At 37.4% G+C, this 19,088-nt stretch overlaps 1 protein-coding gene across 1 annotated transcript in view; it reads right to left on the bottom strand.

The window, feature by feature from the left end:
* LOC107728036 (N-acetylgalactosamine-6-sulfatase-like) overlaps positions 1 to 18,740 on the bottom strand; it is a gene marked incomplete at its 3' end in the record, with an annotated part of 24,179 nt that extends 5,439 nt beyond the window's left edge. The window contains exons 1-6 of the mRNA XM_016538096.1: positions 18,654 to 18,740; positions 18,423 to 18,550; positions 15,238 to 15,380; positions 13,732 to 13,835; positions 9,451 to 9,587; positions 8,756 to 8,858 (exon numbers count right to left, since the gene is read on the bottom strand). Of these exons, the coding sequence (XP_016393582.1) occupies positions 8,756 to 8,858; positions 9,451 to 9,587; positions 13,732 to 13,835; positions 15,238 to 15,380; positions 18,423 to 18,550; positions 18,654 to 18,740 (702 nt within the window). The remainder of the gene's footprint in view (positions 1 to 8,755; positions 8,859 to 9,450; positions 9,588 to 13,731; positions 13,836 to 15,237; positions 15,381 to 18,422; positions 18,551 to 18,653) is intronic.
* Between the last annotated feature and the right edge of the window lie 348 nt (positions 18,741 to 19,088).

Genomic DNA, 19,088 nt, shown 5'->3' with positions numbered 1-19,088 from the left:
TCTTTTCATGCTTTTCATGCTGAGCTAATCAAAATGACCACAGCTGATCACAGTTGAAAGTCAAATGGCTGTTGCCAATTCTAAGTTCTCATCTTGCCCACTGATCTACGTTCATCTGTATATAGATCAGTGAATTTGCCATTGTGATGTCATCTAGTGACATTTAGCTACCAGTTTTAGCTACTTTCAGTTGAAAGCAGTTGGCAACACTGGCTTTGTGTGCCATTGAGAAGGTGATTAGCTACACCTGATTGAGTTTACAAGTCACTTTTAGGAGGGGGTGATTCTTTTTCCAACTCAGTGATTCTATTTTTATTTATTTTTTTCTGACGTTGGTGTTATATCTTTCACTTGGATGTTATAAGTTGCACTGAGTAAATACAGCTGGATAAAACAAAAACTGTGTCCGTCTTCATTTCAGGCTGCAAAGAAACAAAATGTGATTATTTTAAAGGGAGGGGGTGATTCTTTTCTATTCCCACTGTATATTCACTGATACGCTGTGGGTTCTTGGCTTTTTCCTTTATATTTTGCTCCTGCGACATGAAGAAGACTTCAGACACTGTGCTCTTGTGATCTGCTCACCCAATTTAAATATATGATTATTTATCACTAGATTTGTGGCTGCCATCATACAGAACAAGCAGAACTGGAGTTACATGATCCACAACAAGACACAGTCCCAAAGCTTGAACTAGTGGAAGAACTAAAGTTGATTAGTCCACTAGTTGCTATAACCCCTGCAAACCATCATCAAATTAATCAAACCCTTAACAAACAAAACAAATAAGGTTACAGAAGAGTTGTGTGTGTGTGTGTGTGTGTGTGTGGGTGCGTTTTCAGTAGCTGGAGGCTATTGTGAATCCTACCTCCTAGAAAGACCGCAGGGCTTTATTTGTGTGTTGTGCCCTGTGGGAACTGATAAGATGAGTTCCTTCCAAATGAGCACTGTTTTAATATTTTGGTGTTCTTCACAAGAGCATATGTTTGGAGGGTCATTTATAAGGCGATTGTGAATACATAAAAGACTGTGTTGTGTCACCCAGGGACTGGGTAGCAAGCTGTGGCACACACACACACACACACACTTTTCATGGCAGCACACGGTCCCCTATGATCTGGCCTGTGACTTGCTCTCTGTCTTTTGAAGCAGTCTGTGTGCACTGATCTTACAGGCATGAAACAGTCCAAATCCCACAAGGTTTGGAGAGAGTGCTTCAGCCTGCACCCAAGGAGCAAAGGCAACAGCGCTTCTCTATTAATAATGCAGTGCGGGCGGCTCTGTGCTGCTGAAAAACGAGAGCAGGTTAGCATTTTGAAAGAAACAGCAAGGGGGGCAAGTGGATCACCCGTGAAAAATGTGAACGAACATCAAATAACTTGGATTTATTGATGCTCAAAAAAAGCTTTCCTAAAAATATTCTGGATTAAAGTCGGCATGAAATGGCGTTCACAACCAATTTAGCTTCCGTAATGTGGGGGGGGACAGAAATCTCAGAATATAGAATCATGGAAATGGGTGGAAATTGTTCTACTCACAAACACAAACAAAGAGTGATGCTTTGGCTTCTTTAGAATTAGATTTTGTTGGTGCTGGTAACCAAAATGTTGTTTGCTGAACTTTTAATAACATTTGTTCTGTTGTACTACCAATTGTGCTCTCACACTTTTAATTGTGTTATTTTTCCTAAACATATTAGCCGAGTGTTTTTGATTTTTTTTTTACTGGCATATTTGACTGGGCACTACAAAACACAACAGTATAATGTAACGTAATTAGACATTACATATATGTTTGTCATTAAAGGAGATGAGAAGTGCAAATGTTATGCAATTCAAATGTTAAAAATACACATACAGTATGCGTGGTTAGTAAAACTTAAATCAGTCTAATTACCAACTGGTTAACCATATGTGTACTTAAAAATACATATCCAGAAATGTAATATACAGTGTAAATAAACATTTTTTTTCTTTATTTAATAAAACAAAAAACAAATAATATGGATTATTATTGTTCAGCACATTGTTAGGCCCAAATTTTGTTTTTGTTCAAATGTTATGCAATGCACTGCAATGCAATATTAAAAATGCACATATGTGAGGTTAGTAAAACGAAAATCAGTCTTATTATAACTAGTTAATCATATGTGTGCTTAAAAATACATATCCCAAAATGTAATAAACAGAGTAATAAATGGCGTTTTAAATTAAACAAAACAAATAGTATGGATTATCGTTCAGCACATTGTTAGGCACAAATTTTAGTTTTGGGGGTTGATTCTGTGCAGTTCCAAAAACAAAATCCTGTAAGAAACACTGGTATGTTGCTTTAAGTTTGTTGTTCAACACTTCAAGTGTTAAGCCTGGTTTAACCCAAGGTTGTTTTTTTTCCCACTACTGTCAACTGATGAGGTTTGCATTACTTTTCACTGTCACCTTTGACTTGCACAGTTGGGGTTTAAAACACAATTAATATTTAGTATTATTATCAATTTAACTATACTGACACTATCGCATGAGAACAAAATTTGAAATGAATTGAGCTGGATAATAACACTAACTTTGTAACACTGACACAGTTATTGAACTGAATTAAATCAATATTGAACTGACTTGAGCTGAATAATGACACTATTGTCTTTTAGATCTGCTTAAAGCTGAACTGAACTCAATTCATAATTGATGAACTTTGCAACACTGACAGTTATTGAACTGAATTTATATTTACATTTATGCATTTAGCTGACACATTTATCCAAAGCAACTTATAAAAGAGGAAAAGCAACTTGTCAAAGGGTCAAAAATATTTTTAGTACATGAATGTACTCATAGTACACTGCATGTACTCATGTAGTACATAAAACAATACTTAATTTGAGACTATGAAGTGCTATATAAATAAATTTGACTTCAAACCATGTCATACGACAACCCTTTACTGCCAAAAAAACAACAGTTCCTCCCCAAGCCCAGCCGTCAATCAAAGCTCAGATTTCTAAACATTAAGTACAGTGAAACTGGTGAAATGTGTAATTTAGGAAAAGAATTATCAGGTATCTTAAGCCTTAGGTGAGGTGTTGCACACTAAAATTCTTCATATTTTTGCTCAGTCTTTTAGATCTGCTTAAAGCTGAACTGAACTCAATTCATAATTGATGAACTTTGCAACACTGACAGTTATTGAACTGAATTTATATTTACATTTATGCATTTAGCTGACACATTTATCCAAAGCAACTTATAAAAGAGGAAAAGCAACTTGTCAAAGGGTCAAAAATATTTTTAGTACATGAATGTACTCATAGTACACTGCATGTACTCATGTAGTACATAAAACAATACTTAATTTGAGACTATGAAGTGCTATATAAATAAATTTGACTTCAAACCATGTCATACGACAACCCTTTACTGCCAAAAAAACAACAGTTCCTCCCCAAGCCCAGCCGTCAATCAAAGCTCAGATTTCTAAACATTAAGTACAGTGAAACTGGTGAAATGTGTAATTTAGGAGAAGAATTATCAGGTATCTTAAGCCTTAGGTGAGGTGTTGCACACTAAAATTCGTCATATTTTTGCTCAAAAGTGTGGTGCGGAGGATCATCGGATGCAGAGCACTTACACTGTGAAATTTCTAATTTCACACCTCACTGATCTGCACAGGTTTCAAGAGGAATTCACCCAAGTGACTGATACTATTAAGCCATCATTTCAACCGAGTTTAACAGGAAACAAACCAGAGGGTGAAAAAGCCTTGTTTTCATAGAAGTGCAGTATGGATCACTGCCTAAGTATGTGCAAAAAGTTTATCGCTTAATCTTTGACGTCACCCACAATCATTCAAATCAATTTCAGTGCGTTGAGCTTAGAAATTACAGGTAAACTGATGTGCCAAATGCATCTGAATTTGTGTGCAACTCTAAAGCAGCAGGTGAAACCTCCCGAAAACACATTAACCATTAGGACTAGACTCCAGCTTCCAACCTTCTCCGTCCTCGGCGTGAGAGGCGAGCTCAAACAATTGATTGGCAGCTCACAAGCAATCAGCCAGCATTATTTGTGAAGTTACACTCCAGTTCACATGAGCTGATAAAGGGGGCTGCTATTGATTCAGCGGCCATCCGGGAGAGAGCAATTTAAGCAACCGATGGGGCATAAAACAAACCCTCACATTCAGAGAAGAAGCCTGCGGCCCAGGCTGACGGCGGACAGGGGTTGCATGTTTGCGTGTTGTGTGACTTTAATGGGAAACGGAGCGTGTGTGACTGTGTAGTGGGTATGAGAGACAGACAGACGTGTCCCCGAGGGCTTGACAGAATGCAACTCACAGCACGAAGGATGCTGCTGGAATAGCGTGCTAATAGATGAAGCGTGTTTGCAGAAGTGGTCCCGCTCCATTAGCTCCATTAATATTCATTACTACCTGATCTTCTAGTCTATTTGATGAGGCATTGTTTTTTAGATAACATTAACACGCTAATGTGCATTTTGGAATGCAATTACTGCATCAAGAGGCAAGACATTTTCAAAGAAAATGTGATTGGATGCTTATTGGTGCAAGTCAAAATAGTATTTCATTGTAAGCCAATTGGATATTTTTGCCTGCTTTAATGTTCATCAACCGAAAAGAAAAGCCAGACAATTTGAGGTATCATTCGTGTCTATAGTACAAACAGTGCAGGACGAGGTTAACAACTATGATGAGAGGTTTTAAAAAAAAAAATCCCTTATAGATATGTATGATATATCTGTACCATATCCGTTATTCAGGTGATATTACAGATTTTGTAACTTACTGTATTGGTTGATACTTGATATATAGTGGCTGTTATTAGATACATAATAGAATAGTCCACTCAAAAACTTTAAAACCTATCATCATGTACTTATCCTTATGTTGTTCCAAACCTATATGACTGAATTCTTCTGTGAAACATAAAAGCAGATATTTGGAAGAATATTACCACTGACTTCAAAAACAAAAACAAAAACAAAAAAATATAATAATAAAAAATAAATTGTTTCACAGAAGAAAATTAAGTGTAATGCAATCATACACAACATAAGGGCGAGTAATAAATAGAATTTTCATTTTGGTGTATACTATACCTTTAACTGTGCATGGTTACTTCAGCTATATTTACATTTAGATTAATTTTGCGATGATCTAACACTCATTACCAATTCATTTTTAAAAACACCAATAATTTAATAATGGGTCGTCTTATATTCGAATGCAGTAAATACAAACCTGACCAGCCGAGCGTTTGCGATCACGTGAACTTGAAGACACTTGTACAAATGCGGATGGGTGACATGAATGGAAATGATTCCAGATTGGTGATGTAGTATTTGGTTTCTGTATTCTGCACTGTATTTTCCTGCGCTCAAACCTGCCAATCTAAAGGATCAAAGGCCGTGTATGGCATTTGAGGTAATTTGTGAATTAGCATAGACTTATAGTCTAAATAAAACAATTTGCAACTGTTACTATTATTACACTTGCTTGTTATAGAGTGTGTGACGTCACGTGCACTACGGTTTTATTTTTGTTATAAGAAAAATGTTTATTAACCTTTTTTTATTTTTTTTGACAGCACTTTTAAAAAAAAACTAAATTTCAATATCGTGATAATACCGCATACCGTGATAAAAGCATTAGCAATTAATCGCAACATAAAAATTTGATACCGGCATATCCCTAATGGAACCTTTAAACTACTTAGAGGTGGACGATATGAGCAAAATCTTTATCACAAAAAAGGTAATTTTCAACCACAGTAAGGAATAACAACACAATATAGTTATTCTATCTCTAATATATATTTGCTAAACAACACTACAACTACATTATAGCTAGATATAAATCAGGAGGATCACCTGTATAAGCGTTCTATATCGAAATATTGCCCAGCCCTAAAACTTGCTCTTGGTAAAGCATAACAGACATCAACATTTAACATTTACTTACTTATAAAAGCACAAATAAACACAACAAGAGTTGACCACTGTGCTGTACAAAAGAGGAAAGGTAAAATAAAAAGAATAATAATAAAAATAATACACTAAAACATAAGTTAAAATGAGACCAAGAATTATGCTGTGTTCGGCCAATCACAATGCACTGGTTCAGCTGGCCAATCAGAGCAGACTGTGCTTGTCAAAGGAGGGGGCTTTGTTGAAAACTACGTGTTTGAGAGAGACGGGGCATAGAGGACCTACAATAATGTACAGTATTTGAAAAATAATGTGTTTTTTGAACATTAAAGCATGTAAACATATTCTGTTACACCAAATACACAAAATAATGATCTTTAAAATAGCATCATATGTCCCCTTTAAGGACATAAAATCAAACAGCAACATTTTAAATTCAACTCTATAATGCACTGGCAACCAGTTAAGAGACATTAAAATCAGAGTAATGTGTTCACGTTTACGAACCCTTGTTAAAAATCTGGCTGCGGCATTTTGAACCATTTGAAGCCATGACATGGAGGATTGGGGTAGTCCAATATACAAGGAGTTACAATAGGTTTGCACATGACGTCACTGATGACGCGCGAAATGCAGCTGGAGGGCAGGAAGTGATTTTTCTCCATAGGAATCACTAGCAGAAACTCAAAATGCCTGTGTTTTGCGTTGTTTATTAATGCTAAAATCGGCCAAAACGAGAAAGCACAAGGAGCTTTTATCGTGTACGAAAATGTGTTGTTCATAAGGGGGGAAAAGTCAAGAAATTGATTGAAAAACACAGGAAAAAGTGGCTTGTAAACCTGCATCTGCGGTCGGGAGGAGCGGAGCCGGATAATGCTTGTGTGTGCAAATGGTGAATATAAGATATAATAATATATTAAGATATTAATAGATTGGGCTACCACCTCTCACGCATTCAGCGTGAGACAGTCAGAATTCACTCGGTGCTAAACGCCACACGTAGACACGATGTAAATAAGATTTTATTTGCAGTTCAGAGAGCTTCACTGATTATAAATGAACATCTTGAGATTGCGATAAATTGAAATGAGTGACAGCTTTTTAGTGATTATATGGAAGCGCTATTTGTTTGCTTTCTAGGCTATAATCAAGTTAGAATTTGAATAAAAGTTTTGTTTTACGTGCTGCTAATAGGACCAACAGCCACATACCCTGTACATGCAGCAAAGTTTCAGGAGTGACTGAAAAAGCAGAACGGATGAGATGGAGGAAAGTCCGCACTGTACTGTTTTAGGCATGAGGCATTTTTGAGGCATTTTTTAATATAGCGCTTTCATTGCTGTACACCCAACGCGCTTTACAATCATATGAGGGGATCTCTTCAACCACCACGCTATTACAAGAAAAAGGTATTTACATATGTTGGACGTATGTTATGAAGAGGAGCGATTTTTAAACTAAATACTTGCCTGCCATTGAGGCGGTGGATATAGGCTAAGCAACTAAGGCCATGTCCACAAGTACACGGTTAATTTTATAAATAAACCAATAAACTGAGTTTTTCCTTCCGTTTTAAAAAAAATCTCCGTCCACATGAAAACGCAAACGCATGCTATGAAGCACTATCAAGAGCATGCCAAACCAACAGGTGGCGATATAATCTCAACCGTAAAGCCATGTTGGCCAATCAGAAGCCTGAAAAAGTTTCCAGTAGGCGGAGACGCTGTTTACACCATAGACATAATAAAAACAACCTATAGTCCAAACGTGATAAAACAAAAGCATGTATGACTCTTTCAAGATCTTTAAAAGATAGAAAAGATCTAACTTTTGACAGAAGTTTAAGATGGAAAAAACATGACTTAACTACAGAGTTAATATGTTGGTCAAACTTAAGGGAGGAATCAAAAACAACTCCCAATTTTTTCACCGTTGGTTTGATATAAGAGTTTAAATGACCACAGTTAAAATTTGGGTTTCCTTTACCCACAGAGGGTCCATAGACAATTGCTTCAGTCTTTCCCTCATTTAAATGCAAAATTTTTTAGACATCCAAGATCTTACATCAGCTAAGCATACAAGCAATGTTTCTAAACCATTCTTGTCATTGTGTTTTAAAGGTAAATAGATTTGGGTGTCATCAGCATAAAAATGAAAGGACACTACATGTTTCCTAAAAATTGAACCTAGTGGAAGAATGTACAGTGAAAACAAGATGGGAGCCAAAACAGAGCCTTGCGGAACACCAGAGGTAAGAGGAGCTACAGATGAAATAGCGCGACCAATACCTACTGAAAAAGTTCTGTTACTAAGATAAGATCTGAACCAGCTCAGGGCAGTTCCTTGGATGCCCACACACTTTTCAAGGCACGATAAAAGAATGCCATGATCAACTGTATCGAATGCTGCACTCAAATCTAAAAGCACTAAAATTACTAAGTTCCCAGAGTCAACAAGTAGCAAAATGTCATTTAATACTCTTTAATAGAGCAGACTCAGTACTATGAGTTTTCCTAAATCCAGACTGGAATTTTTCAAGAGTATTATTTGTTTCCAAAAAAAACACAACTCTCTCTAAAATTTTAGCAATAAAAGGTAAATTTGAGATTGGCCTAAAATGCGATAAAACAGTTGTATCCAGATTAGGCTTTTTCAACAGAGGTTTGACTAAAGGTATGACAAAGTATGACTTAAAGGCATTATAGACGTACCAGTATGACTTTCTGTAAAGCTGCTTTGACCGATGTGCATTGTAAAAAGCACTATACAAATAAATTTGACAGAATCTGAAACAGAAGAATTTGCAATCACTGACTTTGTTGAATTCCTCCCATGAGTTGCTCCAAGTCCAATAGTGTGCCTTGTACTGCCCTATCCGCACTGCCATCATCTGTTTGCCACGATAATAGAAGATGGGTCTGTTGGGCATGAAATGGGAATCTTGTGATAAGACATTCCGTTTGCCAATACTGCCCACCGTGTCTCATCCCATTTTGACAATATGTGTTCAGTAAAACACCTTTTGCAAAAGGATGGTCTCTTTCTCAAAGCCTCCAGGTAGTGGCTTTATCAGGAGACCTTAACTTCCCTCAGAATCACTCTTTTATCCAGAGGAACACCTACAGAAACTGTATGCTAGCAGCAAAGTAAGAGTTGCAGACTGTATTTGTGCAGTGTCTCTGCCCTTGTTTATACCTGCTGTTAACATCAGTCCCAAGCAGACAATGATAAATAAAGAAACAGCATCCAATGCATCTTAAAGACGCACTGTGATACAATCACTCAAATAACCTTTGGAGCTGGACTGAGACAGTAATAGCCACATCACATTTCTAGAGTAAGGGCATCTAACCGCTGACACAACAGAGAACATTCTGACAAGAGATATTTTAGGAATGGGTCTCGACTGAGCACCCAAAATGTTTATATGTAGTGTAAATAGATCTGATCAAAAAGCAGAACAAACTAATCAAATGTGAATGAAAGTCACACTTGCTTTGAGGTGGTTACCGGTCTAGCAGTGAGTTGTTGAAGAGGACAGGACTTAAATCGAGACCATCAATGACACGGTCATCAGGAGGATGAATGCCAGCCACAGAAAGACTTGTGCTGAAGAGATCCATCACACTGCCCAATTGATAACTCACCTGATGAACAAAACACTGGTATCATGCACAGAAACACATAGTTTTGAATGGAATAATAAATTGAACGATAACCAATGATTTGTTCAAGCTGGTAAATCTTTCGTACTATATAATACATGTGCCTTAACCATTTTAAGGTTTTATTTTGGCTTGAATTAATTTGAATTTTAAATTTCAGAATTTTTTTAATAAACCGAGAGATTTGGGTGCAGCTAACTTGAAGAAAGACACATTCTTTTATAAATACTACCGGCATTGCAACAATAAAAAGCTGGCTGAAACAAGTGAAGTATGCTTTGACTCATGAAATAACTGTCTTTTGAAATGAAAGAGTTCACTGGAGCTTTAGACAAAATCTGTAAAAAAAATAAAAAATAAATTGCATGTGTGTTTTTTGGCTTTTAGATTGTATACAACATGTTTTTCAGCAAAGTTTTGATCATGTTTATCATGATCCAATTTAGAGGCCTCAGAAATGTACGTATCAAATATGATACAGTAGGCTTTATATAGTTAATTGGATAAGCAAGCATAATTATCTATCATAAATGACAATCATAATATCAGCTGACATGTGGCTATCACTAGTCTAGATGCTCAAGATTGTTTAAGCTGCGATACATCAACCCATGCTGCAACCCGCACATATACACAAACACACACGCATGCAAATGCATCTTCTTCATGCATGAACCTTGTCAAGATGGCACAGAACGTAAGCACCGGCAAGGAGGCCAGTTTAGAAGAGCAGAACCACGATGACACGTTTCTTCAGTTCCCACTCTAATCTGTGCTCGCAGGTTTATTATAAACCACACTAACATCTCTGTAAATGAAGAAAAAGGCAGAGAGAAAGGAGAGTTGGGACAGAGGCCGGAACTGCTGCTTTATCTGTCCTCCCCAGTCCTGCTGCAAAAAAAAGCTTTATTTTATTTATAAACTTTGAACTATTTTCCGATAAAATGCCATTTTTTCGCTGTCATCCTTGATCTTCCATTCTATTCTCTCCTGAGCGGGCTTTTGAGGGAGACGGCATGCTCACAATCAGATAGCGCTATCAACACGGAGCAGCTGGCTCTGCCGCGCACACATACACACACACACACGTTGCCTGCTTCAGCCTCCCAGAATTCCCTTCACCACTGCCAGACAGGCAGTACATTCCATTATCTTCACTCTCAGGCTTCACACACACAGACGTACCCTACATACATACTTATACACACAGGAAAAGGAGAAATAAAAGTTAAACAATTAATAAAGGTAACTAGTTGCTACCTCCAGCTGCTCTTATCCAGCAACACACACAAAAAACATGGGACTAGTAAAAAGGGAAATGGATATTTCTTTATCTCCAATTCATTTCCTCCTCCTCCTCTTCTTCTAGCTGTCTGCGTCTCTGTGTTTTTGGCTGACACTAGTTATCTGAGCAGACAGACCTGCAAAACCTGCCTAATGCACTCAGTCTATGTGTCTCTGAACTGATAAACACAACAGGAGTGACTGGGTTTGTCCACATTAGCTGTGACGCCACGAAATAATTAAAAAACCCATCTCGAGACCCCTAAGTGTAAATCTGTTGTGTTTCATTTAGCTGTTTCTGAATGCAATGGATCCTCTTTAGGGTTACGGATTTGCTGTTGAGTCTAATACAGTTCACACAGTCCCATCCTTACTAACATAACAGAAGTTCTTACTTGATAGGTTTACCCTGCATTTTTTATGTTATTCTCTGAGGTGCTTGCTTGTAGTACCTAATTGTATTAGTCAATTTACTTGATCTGAGGTTTTCTTTTGTTCCTTTTTTTGTAAATTTAATCTGGGTTTTTATTTCATCGGGTTTTTTGTATTATTATTTCAATATTCAGTTTCTTGCTAACATTTATTTCTTGAATTCTTTCTATGCGTTTGTAGAATTGTGCACATTTATTTATCCTCACAGCAAAACTGCAAAGAAATCGTCTCAGGTTACTTATGTAACCATGGTTCCCTGAGTAGGGAACGAGACACTGCGTCCTCTAGGGGTCGCTATGGGGAACGCCTCGTCGTGACCCGTGTCTGAAGCATACATTGAAAAAACACCAACTCGTTGGCCGGCGACAGCCATGACGTCACTACCGGTGCGACTATAGTATAAATAGGCGCAGGGAGAACATGTCATTCACTTCTTCATCTGAAGCTTGCGTCCGCAGCATGGCAAGAAACCTAGAAGACGCAGTGTCTCGTTCCCTACTCAGGAAACCATGGTTACATAAGTAACCTGAGACCTTGCGCAAAGCTTAACGTGCTGCACTTATTTAGAGTTTTCCAAGCATCTGTTACAGATACCGGAAGTACTGGGCCAAACGGGAGAGGCAAGGTCAGACACGGGTCACGACGAGGCGTTCCCCATAGCGACCCCTAGAGGACGCAGTTCGAAGTTCCCATGAAAGGGAACCTCTAAAATACAAAAAACACAATCTCATTGTATGGTTGCAAAACTTTTTTTTGTGAATTAATTTAATTTCAGAGAATCTCAGATTAATTTGTACATTTCATTTGATTTGTTTGTGAATACATTTTCAATTCGATTTATTTGTAAATCTGGAATAAATATAACCCCACATAATTTGGTAAAACAAAAAGGGGCATCAATACTTCCCAAGAGAGAAATGGCTAAGAAGATACACATATCACAAAGAGCCAGCCTGCTGCTGCAAGACAAACATTAACAGTGTGAAACACCTGCTTATCCCACTCTGCAATGCTCTGGCACTGCCCAGACACATGGCACACCACACGCCTCCATCACAGCCACATACCCCAGCACTCCTCTCTGCTCTTCTCTCCCTTTCTGTTCTTTATCCGGCACGCCTGGCATATTCAGATACAGAAGCCCTCATTACAGCTCAATCCAACCTTAGCAAACACACAAACAGATTAGCCGCTTAAGACCTTCCCAATCCCCCTCTTCCTCGTCACTCTGCCGTGCTATCAGGGCCCCACACACCCCTCAGATATGAGCCGGGGGCAGGCTTAGCGTGGCTCCCGCACTCCCTCCTCTAAAAATCCCCCCACGCCACAGCCCCATGTCACAGCTGCCCCTAATACAATTAAAAGTAATTTGCAGAGCACACAGCTTCAGCGGATCTGGAAAAGGAGGCTTCCTCTGCCACAAAAAAAAAGAGGGAGGAAAACAGAGAATTTGTGTTTACTGTTTTGAGAATATGAGGCATAGTTTCAAGAAATGTGTTTAAGCAATCGAGAAAAACTGTAAAATGGAGCTGCATCATAACTGTTATTTGGTTATTTGGTGTAATTTTTATGAGGCCCAGTTCCAGTTTAAAAAATATGGGTACCAAAAAATTGGTAGCAAAGATCTGATCAACCTTGCTAAATGTATTATACAGTTCTCTGAAATGATTGATTCTGATTGGTCAGTCAAGACATTCCGATGACTGTTATTCCTCATAATGACCTTTGCCAATAGTAATGCTGATTAACAGACCACTCATCTGGGTATCTGAGGCCAGCGCTTCTTTCATGTCTCTCGCATCACATTTCTGATTTACTCTCTCTTGTTTCATAAACTCAACTGGTACCATCTTGCATCTTGCACTTATGGACTGCATTGAAAATTAAATCATTTTCAGACTTCAGTAGAACTATAATGTTGTAGTGTTTGTCTTGCTGCAAAAATGATTGTTTTTGTTATAACTGGTGTATGAAAGTGGTATGTCAGTATTTGTCTGGTTTGAAATTGTTCATTGTCTTGGCTCAAAACCACTTGTCATGAACTGCGGCACTCTTCATGGAAGCTTTGAGTTATTGCACAATAACGACCAGCTGGATGTACATTAGCCCTTAATTAAAGTTACATTTGTTGTCCCCAAAGATGCAAAGTGAATGTTTTTTGAGTTGCATTAACCACCAATCAAAAAATTTGATTGAACAGAAGTGCTGTGTGACGTAACACAATCACAGCCAGTCTGAACATATTTGATGTTTAAGGGCCTTTCACACTATAGAATGCACTGATGGAGTGTTAGAACAGATAGAAATGTATGAGGTGTGTTTTGAGGGTGTGGAAAGATTAAATACAGTGAACTGGAAAGCACAACTGGGACTTCTACATTTAAATGAAACAGCTTGGGATCATTCTTACTGTGCCAGCAGGGATCCGTCCAGGCCACCAGGCAATGGCTGGTTCCCTCATGCCGCCTTCAAACGTAGTCTCCTTCTCACAGAGGAATGGTCCATTGCTGCCGCCTGAGGATGAAAAGGGACAGGAGGGAATCTCAAACTCAAAGCCTCGTCTGTGAAATACAGTGATGGCAATTCATATCTAACAAATAATCTTTACAAAAGAGACTCTTGACACAAAAAAACTAAATAGGTGTATTGGGAGTGTAAATGAAAGATACATTGAGAGAGCAGAAGACAGAATAGAATGCGAGGATCTTGAGATACCTTTTTTTTTTTTATTTAAAACTTGTCACAGTATTCCAAACTTAACAGTTTAAAACTTGACACAACTTCTCTTAAAATGATACAATGCAATGATAAAATATGTCTGACTGGTGCATGTGTCCATTGACCAACAATGAAAATAAAACTAGCACAAACATCTGAGCCGAGGCCTAGCAGTTAGTGCATATTCTTCAGACATATTGAATAGCAGCACTGAATGAGATGCGAGTTTGATTCAGGCTTGCGTTTAGTGGTGACTCACTAAATGCCACAGAAGACAAACAAGCCTGAGTTTCCTCTAAATATTTATTAGGAATAAATTAAAAACAGTACTGGGGAGTAACGAACTAAAACTAATCACACATTTAAAGCTACACTGTGTAACTTTCGGGTGTCTAGCGGTAAAAAAAATAACATGGTTGTGCTTTGGTTCTGCTCCTCTACATTGATAAATTTGGTTTGAGGCACCGGTGTATATATGAATACATCTTTATGAGAGAGGACGTAGTCGTGACATGACACACACAGGTGAACGTATGCATTTTCATGCAAAATCTGTCTGGAAAGCTACAAAATTTTAATAACTATTATAGGTTTATCAAAGTGTATTTGAGTAAAGACATGGTTTGGAGGATTTTTTGGCACTCCCTCATTATTAATAACATCTTGTAATTTTTTAATCGAAAAAGTTGCACAGCATAGCTTTAACTTAATTGAATTTATCGGTAGCGTGACAGTAGCTCAGTGTAGCTCAGAGCAACCCTTCATCCCTAAAAGCTAAATAATAAGATATAAACAATAATAACAACATTAATATATTTTTAATATATTGTTACATATCTAACTGTTTTATGTAACCGGTACAAACTTGCAATTTATGCCACAGTCAGAGGGATAAAAATATATATGAAGATCTGTGTTAACAAACAGATGGAAAGAAACTTTCAAATTAAGCTCAAATTAATTATATTAAAAAAACGGAATAAAACATTTTTATTTCAGTCTCTTCAGAAAAAAATCCTCCAAAAAAAAAAAAAAACACCTACGCCATCAGCAGAGGAATTGCAAGAAATTATTTGAATAAAAAAATACAAATGATTTCTTGCAATTCTCCTACTTAATTAAAAAAAAAAAAAAGTGTCATAAACGCCCCCTATGGTGTTTTAATGTTTAAGGTGGAAAAGTGTGAATGGATTCCCACTTTGAAGCGGTCCAGACATCACTGCTGCCCCATTATATGTGTTTGTGAAAAACACCAATGTGTTGTTGTGGGTTCCCAGACTGACCAGGTGAGCCCGAATCTGACCGATGCCGTCATCCAGTTCCATCATTGCATCACCATAACTACAAGACAAATCACACAGTGTCTTACCACTGTAGTATCTCTGTCTTCACCGGACCCACTCACACTATGGAGTCACTAAGAGCTTACAAATGATCATAATTGTATTTAACCCGTGGCCAGGGAAAATACAGATACATAGTCAGTTTGTTAAAATATACTGAAATCACGGCTCGCTGGACGACCCTTGATTTAAAGTGTAACACAACAAATTTGAAATCGGTTTAATCAGGTGGACTTGGGATATTCAGATCCGAGTCCTCTCAAAACCTGAATGAATTAATAATAATTAATTCCCTTATACAATTAAGTAATCCAAGTCATTACACCACCTTAATCACGGCAATCAAAGCACTAAAAATTACCCCAGATAACCTGTTCAGTTGCTCTAACCCAGACAGTATAACAAATTCTGTCAAATTATCCCAAGTTTGAAACCTGTCCTGTGACAGATGGATGTGATATATGGAGGAAGATAGATGCCTCAGATAGATGTGCACTGGTTATAAAACTTTAAGATGCAGCATGTCAGGCTGAATCTCTCCACTGCCAGCACCTGGCTAATACCCCTCAGCCTTGATCCATTCCTCTGTCAACACAAACCTCATTTAGCATTCTGAAGAAACGTATGCTTACTGAAGCCCCAGTATTCCAAAGCACTGGGAGGAATACTAAACAGTTGCAGACAAGACTACCAATGAAGCCTCTAGCTTTATTTTTGCCTCATAGCAGAAAAAAGAAAACATCTCATTAACCAATCATTTATATGTAATACAAAACTGGAACACACAATGCTGAACGTTTGGTCAAAACAATAAGTGTTATGGCCGTTAAGTAACAGTAAGTTTTTTTTTTTGTCAAGACATTATAGGCAAAAACACTGTTAATTCATACATTGTTTTTTTTTTAATTTTACACTATTTGACTTTTCATAATGTGTTTTCAGACTAGTGGAAAGAAAACATGCAAAATACACTTCTAAGTGTTTATTTCATTGCATTTGATCTATTTGCATCTGTAGATTTCAATTACAAGACATATCTTTAAAGGTCATTTCAAACATGGTGAATTTTTCTGTTGACAGTATTTTCTAAATTTATGGACTGATAATATGACATCCCTTCTGCAAAAAAAAATAAAAATAATAAAGAAGCATTCTAGCATCTAGAGTTTTTACACGTGAAATTACACAATAAAACATTTTCATGTACATTATACAACAGTTAATTCCAGTCCTCAAATTTGATTGGCTAAGCAGTGTTCCAAAAATGCTGAAATTCAGAACTGTTTGAATCACTCCGCTTGAAAATGATTCTGTGTTCCGAAAAGCTTGTCAGTCTGTGCATTAGTGGTGTGATGTTTAATATTTCCAGTATTTGGAGCAACAGCAATTATATGATACTGATTACGTAGAAAATATGGATAATGTTATTCAGTAGTTTTGAAATCTGGTGTAGAAAGAATAAACCTCTTTGAATTAGAAAAACATGGCAATATGTTATCTGCTCCCAATATGCAGGCCTATGTAGGCCTAATCAGAAAGACTCCAATATTTAAAGTGCCCCTATTATGCCATTTTTATGGTTCCTAATATTGTTTAGGGAGTCTCCTACAATAGGATTACATGCATGCAAGGTCAAAAAACACTTTCGTTTTCTCAAAATATGCATTTAATATCAGCTCATTTTCCAGCGATTCTCAAGCGATTCGTTCGAAGCAGTTCAAAGATTCAGTCTCTCTAAACCCCTCCTTTCCGTGAGCCTACTCTGCTCTGATTGGTCAGATGGCCTAGTCTGTTGTGATTGGTCTACGGCGTACAGCACGTGTCGGAAATGATACGCCTATATCAATAGTTCTGTATTTTGAACGCTCTATAGAAAATATAAACATATATTATTTATCATAAATACAGGTTGTGATTCAGTGGAGCAGCTGGTCCAAATAAACAGGATACTGATCCATCTTTCAACAGCAAGCGTTTTGTGAATCCCGCATTGAACTCCCCGAGATTAGAGAAGCAGTCGTCAGTAGAATGACGTGTATTTGTTGGCGGGGTCAAGTTGTTCGCGGCCGGCCAACGTAGAACATAGGCGCGAATTATGCAAATGTGTTCCCCCGTGACGTGTAGCCGTCACAGAAGTGGGATTCGAATACTAACGACTCGTTTCAGCTGTTCAGAGTCGATTCTTTATTTTGGGAGACAATAACTTTATCGTGCACTTTCAGCTTTACAACTTTGCAGAACGTTTACATTCCCATACAGCTACATTACACACTGCATGAAAGGCAATATTGGAAATGGCATAATAGGGGCACTTTAAAATAAATAATATTATTATATATTAATAATAATATTGGCCAATACCAACATAGGCACTGACTGAACATGGCAATTACTAGATGTAGGTAAGTGGCAGATGTTTAAAAATATGATAGTTGTTTTAATGTAAAAAAAAAAGTAATAATGTAAAAATGTTATGTTAAAAAACTGTTATTTCATTAACAGTAATTTCCCTTACTATATATGGCAAAAATAGTAATAAATCTAATTGGGCATTTCATGTCATTTGAAAGTAAAATACTATTAAATGTTCAGTTTTTTGAAAGTGAAAAAGAACAAATCATCTATAAACTGACATTCTCTGATTTCCATGTGTGACGATGAACATTTGATGGTTTTTCATTTAAATAATTATATTTCTTCTTAGTTTTGTGTTATCAGCTATGTACATTAGGATTTTATGTTACATGTTATGCTTTTAAATTAATGTTTATTGCATTATTTTAGTTCTGGCAACCAGTGAAAGGATTTTTTAATACAGTGTATATCGCTCTAGGTGGTTGTTCTGAGTGGATTACTGGCATACTGTATTTCTATAAAGTTGCTGATGTTGTTAGGTGGGTGGCTTAGTAGATAGATGTCTTAGTAAAGTAATAGCACAGCGTTTCCAAAAACAAGCATTATTTGAGCTTTCATTCATGTGATTAACACAAACATCCTGGATGAGTTACGATGGATGATATACTTAGCAATGTTCACATACCGCCCCCTCTGGCTCTTTCCCAGAAAGCGTTTTGAGGCATAGACAGGCGCGTGGGATGCATCTGGCGCCCAGTAGAGAAAGAAGGGCCGCTGGGCCACCGCTTGCTGAGAGATAAAGTCCAAGCCTTCCTGGAGAGAGATAGGATTGAAACCAACATCAGGCACATCTATCCACAACAGCGCTGATCCACACAAATAAACATTAATCAAGCCAATGAACAGGAAAACTCGCCTTCAAATAGATTTGGGTGAGGTTGGATTCCCCCGTTTTCACATTAATCTCAAACTCTTCGTAATACCAGCAAAATACACAGATCATCTCAACTTTCTGCTTCCTGCAGATCTAATGAGACCATCCCTACAAACTCATTTCAACACCATACGAGTTCTTGTTCCAAATGACAAGCTTCCTAAACCAAGTGCTGCAGCAGGGGGTGATCACGAAGTGATCAATATTATAATGTATGCAAAAGTTATTAGCATTTTTATCAATTGCTTTATAACTTTTGACCACAAGGTGGCGCTGCGCCCAAACTTTTTGAGTGCCATCAGGGCATGGTGCTGAAGATGCGTACCGATTTTCATAATAAAGTCTAAGCGTTCTTAAAATATTGAATTTTTTGACAAAATTCAAAATGTCCGACGCCCAAAATGGCTGACATGGAAA

Source organism: Sinocyclocheilus rhinocerous, unplaced genomic scaffold (assembly GCF_001515625.1).
Source record: "Sinocyclocheilus rhinocerous isolate Xijiao unplaced genomic scaffold, SAMN03320098_v1.1 scaffold3564, whole genome shotgun sequence".
NCBI classification, from domain to species: Eukaryota; Metazoa; Chordata; class Actinopteri; order Cypriniformes; family Cyprinidae; genus Sinocyclocheilus; species Sinocyclocheilus rhinocerous.
Note: the sequence above shows the minus strand (reverse complement) of the source record. Positions and strands in the feature narration are given on the sequence as shown.